Source organism: Nerophis ophidion, linkage group LG15 (assembly GCF_033978795.1).
Source record: "Nerophis ophidion isolate RoL-2023_Sa linkage group LG15, RoL_Noph_v1.0, whole genome shotgun sequence".
In the NCBI taxonomy this organism is placed as follows: Eukaryota; Metazoa; Chordata; class Actinopteri; order Syngnathiformes; family Syngnathidae; genus Nerophis; species Nerophis ophidion.
Genome location: NC_084625.1, coordinates 39,963,555 through 39,986,319, shown reverse-complemented (window position 1 = coordinate 39,986,319; position 22,765 = coordinate 39,963,555). Strand labels below are relative to the sequence as shown.

The 22,765-nt window shown below is 37.4% G+C and overlaps 1 protein-coding gene across 5 annotated transcripts in view; it reads right to left on the bottom strand.

Annotated features, from left to right (window-relative positions):
- The window catches only part of LOC133569658 (microtubule-associated protein 4), a 237,986-nt gene that overhangs the window by 63,900 nt on the left and 151,321 nt on the right, over nucleotides 1-22,765 (bottom strand). For all 5 annotated transcript variants that reach the window (XM_061922162.1, XM_061922163.1, XM_061922166.1 and 2 more), the window contains one exon: nucleotides 16,227-17,534. In XM_061922162.1, the coding sequence (XP_061778146.1) occupies nucleotides 16,227-17,534 (1,308 nt within the window). The remainder of the gene's footprint in view (nucleotides 1-16,226; nucleotides 17,535-22,765) is intronic.

Genomic DNA, 22,765 nt, shown 5'->3' with positions numbered 1-22,765 from the left:
GTATCCACCTCTTATTTTGTTAACACGAGCTGGCTAGCATTTCAGTTCGGCTTTTCAGCATTCATACGCAATTTTTGCCTTCAAAGAATGAGTCTGCATACAGAGATGAAGTCCTGAAACTATCAACGTGGTGTTCAGTGAATAATTTGGCACTGAACACCACAAAAACCAAGGAACTCATGTTTGACTTCAGGAAAAACACTGCAGACCCCGCCACCCTCTACATCAACGGCGAGGAAGTGGAGAGAGTCAACTCCATCAAGTTCCTCAGCACCCTCATAACTCCTGACCTGTCCTGGACCCAAAATACAACTGCGGTCATCCGGAAGGCCCAGCGGAGACTCCACTTCCTGAGGGTGCTGAGGTAGAGCAGACTGGAGAGACAGCTGATGGTGACCTTCTACCGCTCGGCTGTCAAGAGCCTGCTGACGTACTGCATAACAGTGTGGTACGCCAGCTGCACTGAAGCAGACAAACAGGCGATTCAGAGGGTCATGAAAGTCTGCACAAAAAATAATCGGCTGTCCCCTGCCCTCCCTGAAGGATTTACACAGCTCCCGTTGCCTACAGAGCAAAAATCATTACCAAGGACAACACACACCCTGGCTTCCACCTGTTCAACCTGCTACCATCAGGCAAGCGCATCAGAGCCAGAACAAACAGGCTCAGAGACAGCTTCTTTCCCAACTCTAACTTATAATAATAATAATTCACCCCTATACAATATCATGCCCTAATACCCTACTGTGCAATACTACCCTTCGAGTGCAATACGTCCGACACTGATTGTTATTTATTACTTCGGTACTCTTGTCTTGTTCTGTATATTGTAAAGTATTTTGTATTTCTATAGTGTTTTGTATATTGTACAGGATTGCTTATCATTTTTATTGGATGGTAGTATGTTTATTTCAATTGTGTTATTTATTTCACCCCATATTTGTTCCCACTACGCACCTTAAGTTGGAGTCTTTAATTTTGTTATATGCAAATATAATGACATTAAAGTCCATTCTATTCTATCTATCAATCGCACCAGAGCTGTAACCTCGGACAATCAGAGCAATGTTTACTTCTGTAAAGACACTGCAGCGTATGCGTGACGTCAGGTTTTGTGCGTGCGGGTTACCCTTAGAACCCATTCCTTTCATTTAGACTTAGAGGACAACATAAGATCAACTTTTACAAAAAACAAACAAACTACGCATCACACGCTGCAGAGTTGACGTAGCCAAAGACACTTTCTTAAAACTGCCATCAAAATAGTGCCAACATGCATTTAAATGGTGAAAATGAGTCAAGCAAGAGGAAATTGATTACCAATAATCTCCACAATGATTTTGTGTTCACGTCAGCCGTAAGTGCTTTCTAAGCAAAAGTAGACATGACTCCACCTTCCTATCAGTGGGGAATATCTCCTCATGTATCAGTGAGCATGTGAACAGCCCTTTGGTTGCAGAGAGAGAGGTCAGTCAACAGTGCCATCCAGTGGCCAAATGATGCACTCCTGAACTATTGCTGGATTTCAAAATAAAGTGAAACTCGACACACCGAGAATTGTCGACATAACCGGAAGGCAAACTGTAATTATTTTCCGGTTTCCACTTTGTTGGTTTTATTGATTTTCACATAATAATACAATATTGCTACATATGTCGACATATACAAACCGACTGTTTTTTTTCCGAAATGATCCCTTTCACTCTTAAAGGCCTACTGAAATGAGATTTTCTTATTTAAACAGGGATAGCAGGTCCATTCTATGTGTCATACTTGATCATTTCGCGATATTGCTGTATTTTTGCTGAAAGGATTTAGTAAAGAACATCAACGATAAAGTTCGCAACTTTTGGTCGCTATGAGAAAAGCCCTGCCTTTACCGGAAGTCGCAGACGATGACGTCACCCGTGTGAGGGCTCCTCACATCCTCACATTGTTTTTAATGGGAGCCTACAACAAAAAGAGCTATTCGGACAGAGAAAACAACAATTTCCCCATTAATTTGAGCGAGGATGAAAGATTTGTGTTTGAGGATATTGATAGCAAAGGGCTATAAAAAAAAAAGGCGATTGCATTGGGACGGGTTCAGATGTTTTTAGACACATTTACTGGGATAATTCTGGGAAATCCCTTATCTTTCTATTGTGTTGCTAGTCTTTTAAGTGAGTTTAATAGTACCTGATAGTCAGGAAGGTTTGTCCACGGGTGTCTTGAGGCCAATGTCTGAGGGAAGTCGACGGTAGCTGTATGGACGGCACAAGCTCAGCTGATCTCCGGTAAGAACTGACTTTTTAACCACAATTTTCTCACCGAAAACTGCTGGTTGACATTTGGTTAGGATCCATGTTCGTTTGACCGCTCTGATCCATAGGAAAGCTTCACCTCCGGGAATTTTAAACAAGGAATCACGGTGTGTTTGTGTGGCTAAAGGCTAAAGCTTCTCAACTCAATCTTTCTACTTTGACTTCTCCATTATTAATTGAACAAATTGCAAAAGATTCAGCAACACAGATGTCCAAAATACTGTGTAATTAAGCGGTTAAAGCAGACGACTTTTAGCTGTGTGTGCAGCGCTAATATTTCCTTACAGTCCGTGACGTCACGCGTACACGTCATCACTCCGCGACGTTTTCAACAACAAACTCCCCGGAAATTGAAAATTGCAATTTAGTAAACTAAAAAGGCCGTATTGGCATGTGTTGCAATGTTAATATTTCATCATTGATATATAAACTATCTGACTGCGTGGTCGGTAGTAGTGGGTTTCAGTAGGCCTTTAAATTTTAAAAACAAAACAATGCCATCAGGAACATAAAGGTTAACATACATTTTTTGGGGGTGGGTGTTTTTTGTTTTCCCACGTACAACACTTTAGTCCCACACCGTACCGTTTTTTAAACATATTAGATTATCTTTAATATATAAAACCTAATACTGTATGCTATGTAAAAATACTAAACATGTTTGCTGTGAAACACTGGACAGGGTTTAAGGATTTTAATGGAGTCAAAATCAAAGGTGTCGAAAAATACGCGAGCTATCTCTGCAGGGGTTGGCAGACAAAAACATGGCTGCCAGAGCGAGAGAGGGTCTTTACAGATGTCTATTTATAGCGCCATCATCTCATTTTCTTCCCAGCACAGTCACAACACTCCTTCACTAAACATCCTTTGCTTCCACAGTGGACCCTCTTCCCATTAGGTGCCAAAAGAAGAGCCTCTTGTTGCCATGGTGACCGACTCCTCATCACTGTGCCTGTTCCAGCCACATGTTTGCTGGCGACGGCATTGGCTACGTTCACTCTTGTGAGTACATGAGAGGCCTCATCTATTATAGGTTTCCACAGACATGTGGTCTTTGTGTTCTTATCATACAAATAGGTGCATGTATCAACATCCCAACACAATAGAAAGATAACATTAAATGAAATATAACTGACTAAATGTTACCGTACATGGTTGATGGCTTGCGTTGACAAAAATTGTTTGAGCCAAACAGGTCAATTCTATAAAAATAGTTTATATTGACAAGCATGAATAGGTTAAGGTATTTTATATCTATCATTGACCTCTTTAAATAATTTGACTTGATCAAACCTGTTGTAACGTTTCATTACGGTTGTACAGTATACCGGTATTAGTATAGTACCACGATACTAATGAATCATTCGATACTATACTGCCTCTAAAAAGTACCGCTCGTTTTAAATTAATGTATGTTTACAAACTTTACTGAGAGGATTGTTCTCCCAGGAAGCAAACGGACTATTCCGGAAAGGGCTTGAAGGTAGGAATATGATTTAATCTTGACTATCAACTAGGTACAAACAAAAGGCGCACAATGCAAAGGCACATCTTAGCGCAGGAACCAAAAGCGAACACTTAGAATAAACTATGGACAAGGTAAAAACTCATTAACTGTGGCATGAACAAACAAAAACTTACTTGGCAAGGCATGAAGCCAACAATGGCATGACATAAGCAAAGACGCCAGGCCTACTGACAGACAAAGACAGGCTTAAATACTGGTTTCTTGATTAGAGACAAGTGTGTCCCGGACGCAAGAGGCAGGTGAAAATCATAAGTCGTCATGGAAACTTACACAAACAAGGGTGCACAAAAACAGGAACTAATGGAGTCTTAAAACTAACAGAAAATAACAAAAACATGATCCACAGATCATGACAATACGTCCCTGGACATGAGGATTTAAATTATGACCATTGTATGATCCTTTAATGACTTGGTATCGGATTGATATCCAAATTTGTGGTATTATCCAAAACTAATGTAAAGCATCCAAACAACAGAAGAAAAAGTGATTACATTTTAACAGAAGTGTAGATAGAACATGTTAAAAGAGAAAATAAGCAGATATTAACAGTAAATGAACAAGTAAATTAATAATCAATTTCCTACCACATCATAATTTTGACAAAATAATATAATCCTAAATGACACAATATGTTACTGCATATGTCAGCAGCTAAATTAGGAGCCTTTGTTTGCTTACTTACTACTAAGAGACAAGTTGTCTTGTATGTTCACTATTTTATTTAAGGACAAACTTGCAATAAGAAACATATGTTTAATGTAACCGAACATTTTTTTGTTAAAATATAGCCAATAATGCTATTTGTCGTGGCCCCTTTATTTAGAAAAGTACTGAAAAGTACAGAAGTACATTTTGGTAACAGTACCAACATTTTTGTATCAGGACAACACTACACAAATAATAAAGTATAGTGTAATAATGTATAATGTAATAATGCATGACTCCTGCTAATATTGTATCAGATTAACACTGACATCAGCCAATACTTAAGGCTCCACTATCAGTGTCGTATCGGAAGTGAAAAAGGTACATGTTGAAATTGTGATATTTTGGGGGCCAAGCATTCAATGTTTCATAATGACCTTTTCAAAGTAAGAGCTGCATCAACTCGTATTTTGAGCCACAACTGAACATGTTTTTCTGAGAACATTGAGGTGTAAACGCAATAATTGTTTTTCTGGGTAAAAGATTTCCGGGTAATAACGGTTTCTGGAAATGTCGGTGATTTTTTTTTAATATATATGAATATGTATATATAGTAGGACTGTACGGTATACCGGTACTAATAAAGCACAGCGGTACTAATGATTTAAAACGGTACTATACTGCTTCTCAAAAATATCAGTTCTTTTTTTTCCTCCCAGACGTAACGGTGTGCCATCGTCATGTCAAACAAGCAAAATGCGCACATTAGGCAACGCACACGCACGAAGTACTTACTAGCAGAAACAGCTAAAGATAGAAAAGGGAGAATAAACATATTTTAGCTGCAAGAGATGCTTCGCTGTTGCTCTTGTTAGCTATTAGCTAGCCAGCAGGTAACGTCCATTCGCAGTCGGTAGTGTTTTAGCTTCTTCTAAATCTCTAATCATCGCCTCAAAGGCGTTTTTTTATCAGTATCATCCCTGCAGGACGAGGAATAGCTAAAACACTTTACTACACACCGTAGTAGGATGCAATAGCTAACCGCTAACAGCAAGCTAGCGTTCCTGAATGTAAACAAATGCCGACAACTGTAATGATACCAAGTACAAGAGCGGGCTATAGACGATACTACAATGATTATGTCAATATTTTTTTTTTTTACTATCACAACATCTTTTGTCTTTTTTTTAATGTTTATAAACCCATGGACTACAACCCATGAAATACATGCCTGGACACAGAAGAACTTTAAATATGACCAATGTATGACCCTGTAACTACTTGGTATTGGATTGAATAATATCACCCAAACCTTATATAAATTAGCAATTAGCAAACGACAGAAAAATAAATGATTATTACATTTTATCAGAAGTGTAGAAAGAACATGTTAAAAGAGCAAATGAGCAGATATTAACAGTAAATGAACAAGTAAATAAATAATTCTTCATAATATAGACAAAATAGAATGAGAAATTACACTATATGTTACTTTATAAGTTAAAGTAAAGTACCAATGATTGTCACACACACACACTAGGTGTGGCGAAATTATTCTCTGCATTTAACCCATCACCCTTTATCACCCCCTGTGAAGTCCGGGGAGCAGTGAGCAGCAGCGGTGGCCGCGCCCGGGAATAATTTTTGTTGATTTAACCCCCAATTCCAACCCTTGATGCTGAGATCAGCAGCCAAATTAGAAGCCTTTCTTTGCTTACTAGTAAAATACAAGTTCTCTAATATGTTCACAACATTATTTAATGACCAAATTATTGTTTTAATCGCAATAAGCAACACGTTTGATGTATCAAAAGATTTTCTGTCAAAACAAAGTATTGAAGCGTATCGAAAAATATCAAAATACTACTTTTACTTTAATTCTAAAGTTTTAAAAAGCTTTTCAGCGCATGGTGTTTAGATTTTAATAGATGAGGCCCATACAACTATATTCATTCCACCACACGTACATCAAATAAACGCATTAACACGTGCAAAATTACACATATATCTGCACACCACAAGGCATGCTGGGTAGGTAACCTGCAGAGTAATCAGGCCCATATAAAGACTATTTTTCAAAAAGACTAATAGCGACATATTTAGTGATTGTCTGTTCTTACGGGACCTTTTTGGAGACTGACAAATACAATGTATTGCTCATTTTAACATCTAAAAACAATTGTGATGTAAACAAAAATGACAGATATTGTCATGGTGTGGTCTGGATTATGTTTTTTTTTTTATTTTATATTAGTTTTAAGACTCCCATTAGTTCCTGTTTTTGTGCACCCTTGCTTCTAGTTTCCATGGCGACTTATTAGTTACACCTGCCTCTGGTGTTCGGGACACGCACCTGCTATAGTCAAGAGACCATTATTTAAGCCTGTCTTTGCCAGTGAGTCGTCCTGGCGTCATTGCTCGTTTTCATGCGATCCCATAGTTCATGTTGTTCGATTCATGCCGTGTCCGCGTAAATCGTGTTTATTGTTTCATGCCACAGTTTCGTGTTTTTTCCACGCCGTAGTTTAGGTTTGTTTACCTCATGCCCTGCCAAGATTTGTAGTTAGATTAATTAATATGTTCCTACCTGCTACCCTTGTCCGGAAAAGTCAGTTTGCATCCCGGGAGAACAAACTTTGCAGCAAGCTGCAAACCCCCCCCCCCCGTTATGACAGAAATAAGGGAAAGTTAATTTGTAGTTCGAAAAGCACACGTGTCATGGCCAATTATGCAAAACAGACTATGGCGCAATGTAACCCTCTCTCCGCACATGCATTGCAGTCCTGTGGTAAATACATCTAAGACAGAAATATGTCTGCACTAGAACAAATGTTTCTAGTTCTTTCTAGGCTTGACATCTTGTTAGACTGAATATGTTCCCTGAACTGAGATGACTTTGACATCAATGATCACCAAGCAGCTCATCAGGCAGACCCAATAAAGTGGGGTTCTACTTGCCAGTCAGTCAGGGAATGAAGTTAACGAGGCAAACTATGAACTGTTATGATAACGTTGACCTTCATCCGCTGAGGCATGAAGAGAAAATCTGTTCAGAAATAATCAACATCTTTTGATTTTTACTCAGTAATTTTGACATTACATTAGCCACTACTCATAATGTCTGATTAGCGTCAAACGTTTCAGCACCAAGGACAGAGACACAGACTGTACAGCACTTAGTTTGGATCAGATGAATAAACCAACATTCAATTTGAAACATCAAATGTCTTGTAAAATTTAATGTGGAAAGTAAAATAGTTGCATTATTATACCCTTCTGGACAGCAACAACAACAACCCTATAGTGACGACCACAAGAGATATACATTGACAACTCCACACCTAAATTACAGAACCTTTATGGATTATGACTGACAATGTACACATTAACTGTAAGACCATCGACATTTGTATCACTACACAATCCTGAATACAACATGTTTTTGCAGGACAACCATTCCTAAAAGTTCAAACCATTTAAATACAGTATGATGCAATGAATGCACACACATGATGTGAATGACACCTGCCTCAGACTCTCAGGCACAATCTTTTGTTGTATAAAAATGCAATCATCACTCATGAGTAGAAAACTGAAAAGTGTTCCTATTGAAATATGTTGATGACTCCGCTGTGTCTCTGCGTAAAAACTGTATATGATGTACTGTATATAATGTACAGTGTGGAGTGTACAGTGATATACTGTATTTTATGTATAGTATGCGATGCACTGTATCCATTGTACTGTATATTATGTACAATATATGATGCACTGTATCCAATGTACTGTATATCATGTACAGTATATGACGCACTGTATCCAATGTACTGTATATCATGTACAGTATATGACGCACTGTATCCAATGTACTGTATATCATGTACAGTATATGACACACTGTATCAAATGTACTGTATGTTATGTACAGTATATGATGCACTGTATGTCATGTACAGCAGTGGTCCCCAACCTTTTTGTATCCGCGGACCGGTCAACGTAGTAGTGTATGTTATGTACAGTATATGATGCACTGTATCCAATGTAGTGTATGTTATGTACAGTATATGATGCACTGTATCCAATGTAGTGTATGTTATGTACAGTATATGATGCACTGTATCCAATGTAGTGTATGTTATGTACAGTATATGATGCACTGTATCCAATGTACTGTATGTTATGTACAGTATATGATGCAGTGTATCTAATGTACTGTATGTTATGTGCAGTATATGATGGACTGTATCCAATGTACTGTATGTTATGTACAGTATATGATGCACTGTATCCAATGTACTGTATGTTATGTACAGTATATGATGCACTGTATCCAATGTACTGTAATGTACAGCATGTGATGCACTGTATGCTATGTACTGTATGTGATGCACTTTATCCGATGTACTGTATCCAATGTACAGTATATGATGCAATGTATGTTATGTACTGTATGTAATGTACAGTATGCTATGTTCAGTATGTGATGTACTGTATGTTAGTTACAGTATAGGATGTGCTGTTTATAATGCAGTGTATGTTATGAATAGTTTACGATGTACTGTATCTTATGTACATTATCTAATGTACTGTATGTTATGTATCGTATGATGTACTGTATGCTATGTACAGTATATGTTGTGCTGTATATAATGTACTGTGTGTTATGTATGGTATACAATGTACTGTATGTGATGTACTCTATATTATGCACATTTTAGGATGCACTGTATATAATGTACTGTACATCATGTATAGTATATGATGTACTGTACGGTATGTACAGAATGTGATGTGCTGTATGTAATGTACTTTGTGTTATGTACAATATGTGATGTACAGTATAAAGAGTACTGTATGTTATGTACATTATATGATGTGCTTTATATACTATAATTTATGTTATGTACAATATATGTACTGTATATATATAATGTACAGTACATGATGTATATCATGTTCTGTATATGTATAGTATATCATGTACTGGATGTTATGTACAATATTTTTGTTTTGAATTTTGTAAATGTGCATGTACTAATGTATGTACATGCTGTATCAGGACAGATCCATTAAGAGTTTCAGTTATATAGAAATGTACCTTACAAAATTCTCTGTCACATGTGTTTACTTTTTGATATCAATATAAAACTCAAAGCAGTTTGACTATTGAAGATGAAGTCTAACGAACAAGCTTTGTTCTTCTCCAACACCACCATGTGGTTCAGAGCAGCAATTTGGCCAACAAAAATAAACAGGAGTGATATATCTCACATCTAATACAAAATCTTTGTACATCAGCGCGTTGATACTTCACAGCTTGTCATCAAGTCGATAAGATGACAAAACATTTTAGCTAGTATTGATGTTATTGGAACACTGACAAAGTTAGCAATTAGTTGCAGAACGAGTGAGCACCCCAGTGAATAAACTGAAAACTTTATAAACAAGTTGTGGCAACGTTCCAGTTAATCAATGGAAACAGCTCCTGGATCAAAGTCCGCGTAGTTGCTTTCTGTCATTTTTTTGTCGAGCAAAATGCCGCTTTTGGGATGTAGCAAATTTTTTTTTTTCGGAAGTAAGCAGTGTTGCCTAAAATGCATTAATAAATGATGGTTTTTCGATACTTAAACATTTAAACAGCTTACTAACGGTGGGGAATTTTACTGAGGTTCATCATTATATTGTTTCATCCCCAGTATGTACTCACTTGACAAGGAATTAAAATAACTTAAGTCTTGTCAGGAGAGCGAGCTATCAGCTATGTTGGAGCTCGACATGCCATTCAATTTACTTCCTGCTTGTGGCCCAGCTGCATTTTCCTCGCTACCGAACAGACCAAAAGCCACACAGGACACAAACATGTTAACCGTCAAAGGACATTTCGGCTAATTCTTTATCGGGTTCATTTTGACAACCGTAATACTGCTGATGGTAAAAGTATTTACATGTCGGAAGGTAAACTTTGTCTTAGAATAGTCGTGCATTTAACGATTTGATGCAGCTATCAACCTCGCACAGGGTGGTTATGCTGAAAGAATGCTTGACACTACCGAACCTTAGCCTGCCGTGCCACTTCTAACCTTGAAGTGTAGCTTAATTCTCCCACAAGCTCACCAACAGAAACATTGTTACTACTTTTACTTTCCCATGAATACTCAAAGGTGATCTTCTTCTAGGTGCTCCGCCAGAGCTGAAGCCAATGAAAAGACCTCACTAGATTAACCAATATGTACAGCGTTTATTTGTTTATCTGGGTGTTTTTTGAGGTTGTAAATTTGCAAATGATATCAGTTTATTATTGGGGATTCCCATTAAAACAAATAACTAAAATGTTTGCTTTGAGTGGTTTACTTTGCATCGTTTGTAGCCGTGGATACTGAAATGTTACATTACATACAGTAGATATTTCTAACACCGTAAGACAACATAAAGCGAGACTTACCTGGGAGGTAGATGTGTCCAAAGCAGCAATGATGGGACATGCAAAGTGAAAAAGACCCAAAAAAAATAGTCAAACTTCGACATTTCAAAACCAAAAATTCCCCTATGCAAATATGAACCATTGTCAGGTGCAAATGTTAAAATAATACTGCTATTTGTTTGTGCTGTAAAAATGTTCATTTGTACCATTTAGGTCTGGGGTGTCAAAGTCAAAGCCAGCGGGTCAAATCCAGCCCACGAATGAATTATCTATGGCCCCCGCAATATTTAATTAGTATTAGAATGAGGCCACAACCGCCTTCTGCTGTTTTGCGTGCAACAATACTCTATCAGGGTTGGCGCGACAAATTTTCAATATCGTTTTGAAAACAAATGATAAATGTATGCATTATCCTGTTATATCGCACATTCTATATTGTGTGTTGTAAAAAGGTTGTCATCAAAGTTAATTAATTTAACACATTCTTATGCATATGTAAATGTATTCAGTTACAAACATTCATTCACTTTCTTCTTTCCATCATGGATCTAAACTTTACTGCTGCCGGTATTTTTTTCTGTATTTTTTTTTTGTAATATATTCACAATGGTTTTGTTCTATTTTTGGCCAAAGTAAGACAAAGAAAAGAATCTGAAGTTGTCTTTATATTTTTTGTTTTAATGCCATGATTTTAATAGTCCGGCCTGCATGTGTACAGATTTTCCTCCATACGGCCCCTGAGCAAAAATGAATTTGACACCCCTGGTTTAAGTAATTCTAAAATACATTTTCTGAATTGTCCGCTACTATCTACAAACCCCGTTTCCATATGAGTTGGGAAATTGTGTTAGATGTAAATATAAACGGAATACAATGATTTGCTAAACATTTTCAACCCATATTCAGTTGAATATGCTACAAAGACAACATATTTGATGTTCAAACTGATAAACATTTTTTTGTTTGCAAATAATCATTAACTTTAGAATTTGATGCCAGCAACACGTGACAAAGAAGTTGGGAAAGGTGGCAATAAATATTGATAAAGTTGAGGAATGCTCATCAAACACTTATTTGGAACATCCCACAGGTGTGCAGGTTAATTGGGAACAGGTGGGTGCCATGATTGGGTATAATAACAGCTTCCATGAAATGCTAAGTAATTCACAAACAAGGATGGGGCGAGGGTCACCACTTTGTAAGCAAATTGTCGAACAGTTTTAGAACAACATTTCCCAACGAGGTATTGCAAGGAATTTAGGGATTTTACCATCTACGGTCCGTAAAATCATCAAAAGGTTCAGAGAATCTGGAGAAATCACTGCACGTAAGCGATGATATTACGGACCTTTGAACCCTCAGGCGGTACTGCATCAAAAACCGACATCAGTGTGTAAGAAATCACCACACGGGCTCCGTAACACTTCATAAAATCACTGTCAGTAAATACAGTTTGTCGCTACATTTGTAAGTGCAAGTTAAAACTCTACTATGCAAAGCAAAACCCATCTATCAACAACACCCAGATATGCCGCCGGCTTCGCTGGGCCCGAGATCATTTAAGATGGACTGATGCAAAGTGGAAAAGTGTTCTGTGGTCTGACATTTCAAATTATATTTGGAAACTGTGGAAGTGGTGTCCTCCGGAACAGAGGAAAATAACCATCCGGATTGTTATAGGCGCAAAGTTCAAAAGCCAACATCTGTGATGGTATGGGGTTGTATTAGTGCCCAAGGCATGGGTAACTTACACATCGGTGAAGGCACTATTAAAGCTGAATGGTCCATACAGGTTTTGGAGCAACATATGTTGTCATCCAAGCAACATTATCATGGACGCCCCTGCTTATTTCAGCAAGACAATGCCAAGCCACATGTTACAACAGCGTGGCTTCGTAGTAAAAGCGTGCGGGGACTTTCCTGGCCCGTCTGCAGTCCAGACCTGTCTCCCATCAAAAATGTGTGGCGCATTATGAAGCGAAAATACGACAACGGAGACTCCAGACTGTTGAACGAATGAAGCTCTACATAAAACAAGAATGGGAAAGAATTCCACTTTCAAAGATTTAAGAATTAGTTTCCTCAGTTCCCAAACGTTTATTGAGTGATTGAGTGTTGTTAAAAGAAAAGGTTATGTAACACAGTGGTGGACATGCCCTTTCCCAACTACTTTGTCACGTGTTGCAGCCATGAAATTCTAAGTTAATTATTATTTGCAAAAAAATAATAAAGTTTATGTGTTTGAACATTAAATTTTGTAGTGCATTCAATTGAATATGGGTTAATAATGATTTGCAAATCATTGTATTCCGTTTATATTTACATCTAACACAATTTCCCAACTCATATGGAAACGGGTTTTGTATTAGAAATGCCCATAACAAAAAGGTAGAGAAAAAGAAGGACCTTATTGACTACAGTACGGACTACAAAGGTGGACGCGCACATTTTCAGGACTTATGCAGATCCCAAATACACATTAGCAAAAACCAAGAGGTTAAAAAAAGTTGGATTTGCGTAATTGGTCGAAACAAAATGGCAGATAATATGTGTCCTAATAGGTACCATGTTGGGGTCCTATACACTCACCATAATAATACCCGTATGTTGAAGCAGAGCACGTCGGACTACGGTAGTCGTAATGTGCCAACAATCCATCAAGCGGTACGACGTAGTTAACCAAAGTCGTACTGAAACATTTAGAAGGATTTTTGAGCGCCGGTGGTAATGTTTTATATTCGCAATGAAAAATCAAAGTTCTGTTGTCGTTTGCTTGCATATACTTGCTAGCGTCATTTATTGAATAGACGTCAACCTGCAGTCCACACGTGTCGCTTATGTGTGGCTGCCATCTATCATGACACCATGTATAGTCATGATAGATGGCAGTGACACATACAATAGCTGACACAATAGCTTGAGGTCTTTAAGAACAAACAAAACTAATCTGTAAATTAAGCAAGCACACTGTCCATTTTGAGAAAATGAAATTATTTTAAGTGCATCTTATGGCCAGAAAATTATGGGAAATAAAGAAAAAAATCAATACATTTTGACAGCACAAACGTTTAACACAAGTTTGGTGAGATTTGGACAAGTTGGGTGCTGGGGGGGACATCACTGGTCAGAAAATGTACAGTATTTTAGAATCACTTAAAAAGACCAACAGGACAAACGGAAAGCAATTAAGTAAATGTTTTTTTCCTGTCAAGATTAGTTTGTGTAAATTGTAAAAAATTAAGGAGGCGGCTGCGAGAGAAGAAGTTGTTAATGGACACACAAGAAAGGAACCAAGTGATAGATTGATGCTATACATGGCAACAGCAACAAATATGAACCATGCGACTCCACAGCAGACCAAGAGAGGATTTTGTTGTGGAAATGACAGCCATGCCATGACACTGAGGAACAAAAGTGTTGTGAATTTGTTAGTAGCAGCAAACCTGCAACCATAAACGTGGTTAACTGTAACAACAGCAGTTTATTGGACGAATATAAACGCGGTCCACAGCCTCCGGGTCATTAGTCACTCGTACAAGCCCACACTCACTCAGTACGCAGACAAAACAAAAACCCCCGACCAAAATTTTAGTGAAAACAATCCACATGCATGAACAATATAGTGTGTACGAACATAACTGGTTAGAAACATTACACATAACTCTAAACTATTATTTAAGTTTAACTTTATTAACCACTTCTAGTCCATCCTCTATGGAGAGAATTTGGTGTCTTTTTAAGCAACCATACAAAAAATTTTGGGGCAAACTAAAAAAATATATATTTTCAAACAAAATAAATACTTTTGGTTGTGAAAAATTACATGTTTCAAATTTTGTTTGCCAATTGTTTTTTTGTTCACAACTCAACTTCACTCTTTGTGGGATTCCTCTGAGCAAAATGTTACAAGCCTTTTTATTGGTCGATTTCTGATAATGGTGTGATGACCATATATATATATATATATATATATATATATATATATATATATATATATATATATATATATATATATATATATGTATGTATGTATGTATATATACATACATACATATATATATATATATATATATATATATATATATATATATATATATATATATATGTATGTATGTATGTATATATACATACATACATATATATATATATATATATATACATACATACATATATATATGTATGTATATATATATGTATACACACACATACATACATATATATATATATACATACACATACATATACATATATATATATACATATACACACATACATATATACATAATATATATACATATACATGTATATATATATATATATACACACACACAAACATTACACACATACATATATACTTGTATAGACATACATACATCTATAGATATATACCTGTATATATATATATATATATATATATATATATATATATATATATATATATATATATATATATATACATACATATATATACACACACACACACACACACACACACACACACACACACACACACACACACACACACACACACACACACACACACACACACACACACACACACACACACACACACACACACACATTAAACAAATGTGGAGGAAAATTACCAAAGACTTGGGTTAGGCGATACTGACCAATGCAAAGGCTTCTAACATATCGTTCAGATGAAGACCTGCCCACAAAATTTAAGTTAAATAAACACAATTTGTCTCCAGAAAACTATTTGCAACTAAAAAAATAATTTGTTACCGAAACAATTTGCAACAACAAACAAACGAAAAAATGCTTATTCGTAACCCCCCAAAAAGTTTTCTAGAAAAAAATGTTTTGCAACCCAAAAATTATTTGGAACAAAAGCAATTTTTTGTAACCCCCAAAAAATTATACGCAATCATGAAAAAAAATAACCCCAAAAAAGTATTTAACAAAAAATTATTTGTAACCCAAAAAAATGATAACCAGAAAAGAATGTTTTTTCATCTAAAAATTATTTGCAACTAAAATGTATCCAAAAAGATGTTTAACCGAGAAAAAATATTTGCAACCACTAATAATAATTGTAACAATAAGAAACCAATCATAAACAAAAAACGATTTGCAACTAAAAAGAGATTTGTAAACAAAAACAAAACAAAAACTATTTAAAAAAAACAAAAAAACAACCCAAAACAAATTGCAAACAAAATTGAAGTTTTTTGTTTGAAAATATAATTTTCATTTGAAATCTATTTCTTTGAGTTTACAATTGTTTTGTTTCTTTGCAATCCCACATTTCTGTTGGTTGCGTAAAAAGACGGACATTTTGTCTCCATAATCCACAACCAACCTTGGATGGCGGGGGCGACCACAGTTGGTTGTTCCAAAGAATCAGCAAAACTGGGGAAGAAAGGCTTGGCTGCAGGATTAAGAGCAGATCCAGGAGGTCCGAGAGGGCTGGCTGATGGGGAAGAAGCCGGGCTGATACCTGCAGACTCTGCTGGCGGGAACTGCTTCACCTCTGCTGATGTCGGACTTTGAAGAGGAGACGAACGTGACTTCTTGGATTGTTTTAGGTCGTGTTTGTGATCTTTGCTTTTGGATTGTTGTGCTGTGGTTTTAGGGGAGCGCAGGGGGGCGGGGCTCGGGGTGTCGAAGACCAGGCTTGGACTTGGAGCGCTCGTGTCGCTGAAATCGAACTGCTCGTTATTGCTGCTCACTTGCGAGTTGTTCAGCAGCCATGAAGCGTCTGACGGGGACAGGGGCGGGGCCGACGCCAACACCGCACCTTCTACGGAAAGGTTGGCGCTCGGCTGCGGAGAAGGACTAAAAGCAGACGTGTCCATGGCTTGTATGCGAGGCTCCTGGAAAAAACTGCTGCTGTCAAACATCCCGCTGTCAACCATGTCCACATCTTTAACATCGATCAGCAGATTAAAGGGTTCATCTGGACTTTGAGGCCCGGCTAAGGAGGCTGCAGGTCCAGGACAGGTGGAGGAGGGCATGGTGAACGGAGCTGCCGTGGCTTTCAGCTCGCTGTTCAGCACGAGTGGACTGATGGAAACGCTCTCAGGAGACAACAGATCGTGAGATAGAGGAGCGGGAATCAAACCTTCCTCTGGGAAGATCTCCTTCTTCCAGGAAGTCTGCTTGGGGTCAGGAAAGGAGATGTCAATCAGAGCTGAACTTCCAAGATCCTTCATCACGTCCTGTGTGATTTTAGCATCAGTGTCCATTTGTTCAGGATTCACTTCCCACTCTTCAGGAATCTTCTTCCTGCTTTTCCCCTTCTTACCCCGCCCTCCACTCTTCCAAATCTGCTCTTCCCACACGCCGTCTCCACTTTTCTGCTGGTGGGGTAGTTGCGCCGAGGCGGCGTTTTCTCCCTGGGACTGCACCTCAAAGTGTTCATGAGAGCCCTCCTCTTTTTGTCGCCTTTTCTTCTTCTTCTTCTGTTTTCTGTCCGACTCCTCTCCCTCCCGTTCGTCGGCCGCGGCGTAGGCGGCGCTTTCCCTGCCGGGCCAGGTCTCCGGGGGAGTGTCGGGGCTCATGGCGAGACTGTTGGCGTGGCGATTTATCACGGAGGTCACGCTGGGGGAGAAAGGAAGGTCGGGCGAAAGGCAGCCAGTCGGGTCTGGCCAGCAGTCACCTAGAGCACCTTGAGTTTGAAAGGTAAGGCTTGTTAGGGTGATTTTTTCTAAATGTTCATTTTAAACTTGCATCCAACAATGATGTTTTCATGAGGGGTGTCCTGATCCCATATTTTGCAAAAAACAAGATAATATCGACTTGCATGTGAGATGTCCAAATTGCGCAAAGCTGGACAGCCAGTTACCATCTTAAAGGCCTACTGAAACCCACTACTACCCACCACGCAGTCTGATAGTTTATATATCAATGATGAATAATTAACATTGCAACACATGCCAATACGGCCTTTTTAGTTTACTAAATTACAATTTTAAATTTCCCGGGAGTTTCGATTTAAAAACGTCGTGTAATGATGACGTGTACGCAAGACGTCACAGGTTTTAACGAAATATGAGTGCTGCACACACACAGAGCTAAAAGTCGTCTGCCTTAACAGCATAATTACACAGTATTTTGGACATCTGTGTTGCTAAATCTTTTGCAATTTGTTCAATTAATATTGGAGAAGTCACAGTAGAAAGATGGAGTTGGGAAGCTTTAGCCTTTAGCCACACAAACACACGGTGATTCCTTGCTTAAAATTCCTGGAGGTGAAACTTTACTATGGATCAGAGCGCGGTCAAGCAAACATGAATCACGACGGAATGTCAACCAGCAGGTTTCGGTGAGAAAATTGTGGTAAAAAGTCGCTTCTTACCGGAGAAAAGCTGAGCTTGTGCCATCCATAAAGCTGCCGTCAACTCCCCTGAGACATTGGCGTCAAGACACCCGTGGACGTACACCTTAAACTATCAGGTACTGTTTAACTCACTAAAACACTAGCAACAAAATAGAAAGATAAGGGATTTCCCAGAAATTTCCTAGTAAATGTGTCTAAAAACATCGGAAACCGTCCCAATGCAATTGCTTTTTTTTAAAACTTATTTTTTTTTAATCTTTTTTTCTAGTCCGTTGCTATCAATATCCTCAAACACGAAAATTTCATCCTCGCTCAAATTAATGGGGAAATTGTCGTTTTCTCGGTCTGAATAGCACTTTTTGTTGGAGGCTCCCATTAAAAACAATGTGGATATCTGAGGAGCCCCCACACTTGTGACGTCATCGTCTGCGACTTCCGGTAGAGGCAAGGCATTTCTCTTAACACCGAAAGTTGCGAACTTTATTGTGGATGTTCTCTACTAAATCCTTTCAGCAAAAATATGGCAATATCGCGAAACGATCAAGTATGACACATAGAATGGACCTGCTATCCCCGTTTAAATAAGAAAATCTAATTTCAGTAGGCCTTTAAATTTCCTCCAGTAAACACACAATGTTGGTCTTTTCTTGTAATTTAGTCAAGTCTTTTAAAAAGAGGGTAGGAGCTGGCAGCTACACAACAGCAAAGCACACAATAGCACACAAGCTAGACGTAAGTAAAAACAATTGAACAATACTGCAATCTAAAACAGCACATTTGTCAATATAAACCGTCTCCAAGGCAGAAGCGTATTAGAAAGTATCCAGTAAAAAACGGGTCCACATCATTCAACTTACTGTGTCGTGAGCTTAACTTCATGCATTACTGTGACCACAAGTCGCCAAAAACAATTACCACTCCACTTCAACTTAAAGAGAGCAATACTCCATCCCAGATGGTCAATTATAATGATAATGATAATAAAAATAATAATCTGAATGCTTCTGTATATATGTATATACCGTATTTTTCGGAGTATAAGTCGCTCCGGAGTATAAGTCACACCGGCCAAAAATGCATAATAAAGAAGAAAAAAAAACATATATAAGTCGCACTGGAGTATAAGTCGCATTTTGGGGGGAAATTTATTTGATAAAACCCAACACCAAGAATCTACATTTGAAAGGTAATTTAAAATAAATAAAGAATAGTGAACAACAGGCTGAATAAGTGTACGTTATATGACGCATAAATAACCAGCTGAGAAGGCGCCTGGTATGTTAACGTAACATATTATGGTAAGCGTCATTCAAATAACTATAACATATAGAACATGCTATACGTTTACCAAACAATCTGTCACTCCTAATCGATAAATCCCATGAAATCTTATACGTCTAGTCCAGTGGTTCTTAACCTTGTTGGAGGTACCGAACCCCACCAGTTTCATATGTGCATTTACCTAACCCTTCTTTAGTGAATTTATTTATTCATTTTTTTTTTCAAATTCTAGACAAAGTTCTGTGTTTTTTTGTAACACTTTAGTATGGGGAACATATTCTAACATATCCTGTGAACTTTTTTTTTTATTCAAGTACCCCCTGATCAGAACAAAGCATTTTTGGTTGAAAAAAAAACGGATAAAGAAGTAAAATACAGCACTATGTCATCAGTTTCTTATTTATTAAATTGTATAACAGTCCGAAATATTGCTAATTTTTTAGTGGTCTTTCTTGAACTATTTGGAAAAAAAAAACATAAAAATAACTAAAAACTTGTTGAAAAATAAACAAGCGATTCAATTCTAAATAAAGATTTCTACACATAAAAGTAATCATCAACTTAAAGTGCCCTCTTTGGGGGTTGTAATAGAAATCCATCTGGATTTATCAACTTCATTCTAAACATTTCTTCACAAAAGAATAAATCTTTAACATCAATATTTATGGGACATGTCCACAAACAATCTAGCTGTCAACACTGAATATTGCATTGTTGTACTTTTTTTCACAGTTTATGAACTTACATTCATATTTTGTTGAAGTATTATTCAATAAATATATTTATAAAGGATTTTTGAATTGTTGCTATTTTTAGAATATTTAAAAAAAAAATCCCACGTAGCCCTTGGCATACCTTCCAGTACCCCCATTTGAGAACCACTGTTCTAAGTAACAAAGACTTAATTTAAAGTTATTTGGACAATAGGGGAACATATTCTAAGTGATAAAGACTTAATTTAGAGTTATTTGGTTAGGGTCGGAGTTAGAGGGTTATGGTTATAATAAGGCCACTCCAAATAATGCATTAATAAGAACTTAATGACTAGTTAAGAGCCAATATGTTACAAATTTGCATGTTAATGAGCAATTAAATAATGGTAAATATGTTCCCCGTACTAAAGTGTTACCATGTTTTTTTTTACTGGTGCACAAAATGAACGGTGCATGAACATCACCTTCTTCAAACAACAAAACCAACACAATGCATAAACTTACAACAAATTACACACCTGTAAATCAGTTAGCTGGTGTCGTATCCGTAATACGCCGATAGGGAGAAGTTTGTATTTACACGATGAGTCGGGTGTGTTTTGACCTCCGCCGAAACCCTGAGGCCAACTCACCGAACCCCTAGGTTTCGATCGAACCCTGGTTAAGAACCACTGGTCTAGTCTCTTACGTGAATGAGCTAAATAATATTACTTGATATTTTACGGTAATGTGTTAATAATTCCACACATAAGTCGCTCCTGAGTATAAGTCGCACCCCTGGCCAAACTACGAAAAAAACTGTGTCTTATAGTCCGAAAAATACAGCAGTATAATATTTAATATCTAAACAACACATTCAGAACATTCGTTCTCAGGACTGGACTGTGCACCTTACCTCATTTTGCACTATGTTTCTTTCCTTTCCTTCCTATGTTTTGCATATTTGTAGACTGTCGCACTGATACTGGAGTTGCTTTTAATACATTCGATTCTATTCTATAGTTAGTGTTTTCATTGTTCTCTGTTTGACTCATTTCACTTGATCAAACCTGTTCTCACATTGCATACTACAAAATAATAATTATGTGCTGATATTCTATTAGATCAATATCGGTATCGCTATAGAGGTACAAAAAAAAGTTGTATCGGGACACCCCTGGTTTTCACATCATATACAGAATGATGAACTAAAGAAAAACAACACACAGACATGCAGAAACAGTGGGACATGTTAACATGTCCACAACCCGTCTATGAAGACCATCTCCTGAAGTCCTGGTCCACCTTAATCCTGTAAGGAAGTGATGGGTCAAACTTTACTAAACTGTCGATCCATTATGAAACACAAGGAGTGATACTGTGTCCCTCGACGTGTGTATTACTTTAAGAACAAAAAAAGTGACGGATACACCTGCTGTGTAGTTTTACTGTGACACACCAAAACAGGAAGCACTTCTTTCGACTCTCAAGTGACAGCTCATATTAAATGGAGGAGGAGGAGGAGTGGCGTGTAGCGTTTGACACCAGTTTATGTCTCCATCATTGATATAAATTAAATTCTGAAGTGTGGCCTTTTGATGTCTACCTTACCAAATAAGGTAAACTGTTTTCTTATTTGTCCATCGATCCATCTAATTTCTACCTCGTATTCCCTTTTGGGTCGCTCGTGCCTATCTACGCGACAATCGGACAGAAGGCGGCGTACACCCTGGACAAGTCGCCACTTCATTGCAGGGCCAAGTTTGTATTTACATTAAATGTACTATTTTTAACTGCACAGGGGGAAGAGTAGTCCATCACAATTTTGTTGCTCATCTGCTGATCAATGACAGTGACAACTATTCTATTCAAATTTTATTTGCAGGTCAATCATATGCAGAACCATCATGAAACACCAGTGCAGTGTCAATACAGCTTGGGAGTAGGGCTGGGCGATATGGCCGTATTTAATATCTCCATATTTTTAGGCCATGTCACGATACACAATATATATCTCCATATTTTGCCTTAGCCTTGAATGAACATTTGATTAGATTAGATTAGATAGTACTTTATTTATTCCGTCAGGAGAGTTCCTTCCGGAAAATTAAAATTTTCAGCACAATCCCATTCAAGTTTAGACAAACATTACAGGGAGACAGAACAGGATCGCTGACGGGTCTGCCGGCTTCCAGCGCCCCTTACAAAAAAAGATGAGATACAGGTAAACAAGGAGGGGGAATAGAAGATTAAAACAAAATAAAAAAAAATAAAAAAATATATATGTAAAATGTATGTAAAATATGATTATATGTATCTTCTGATACATATAATCACAGCAGTATGGTGATTCTATGCGTCTACATTAAAACATTCTTCTTCATACTCCATTAATATATGCTACTTTTAAACTTTCATACAGAGAGGGAAATCACAACTAAGTCAATTAACCAAAACTGTATTTATTAAACAGTTATTAAGCAGTGGCACAAACATTCATGTAATTTCAAAACAGAAAGTGCAAGTTTGACAATTTAAAACAAGCTATTAGTGCACTTTTGTGCATGATGTCACTAAGATGACATC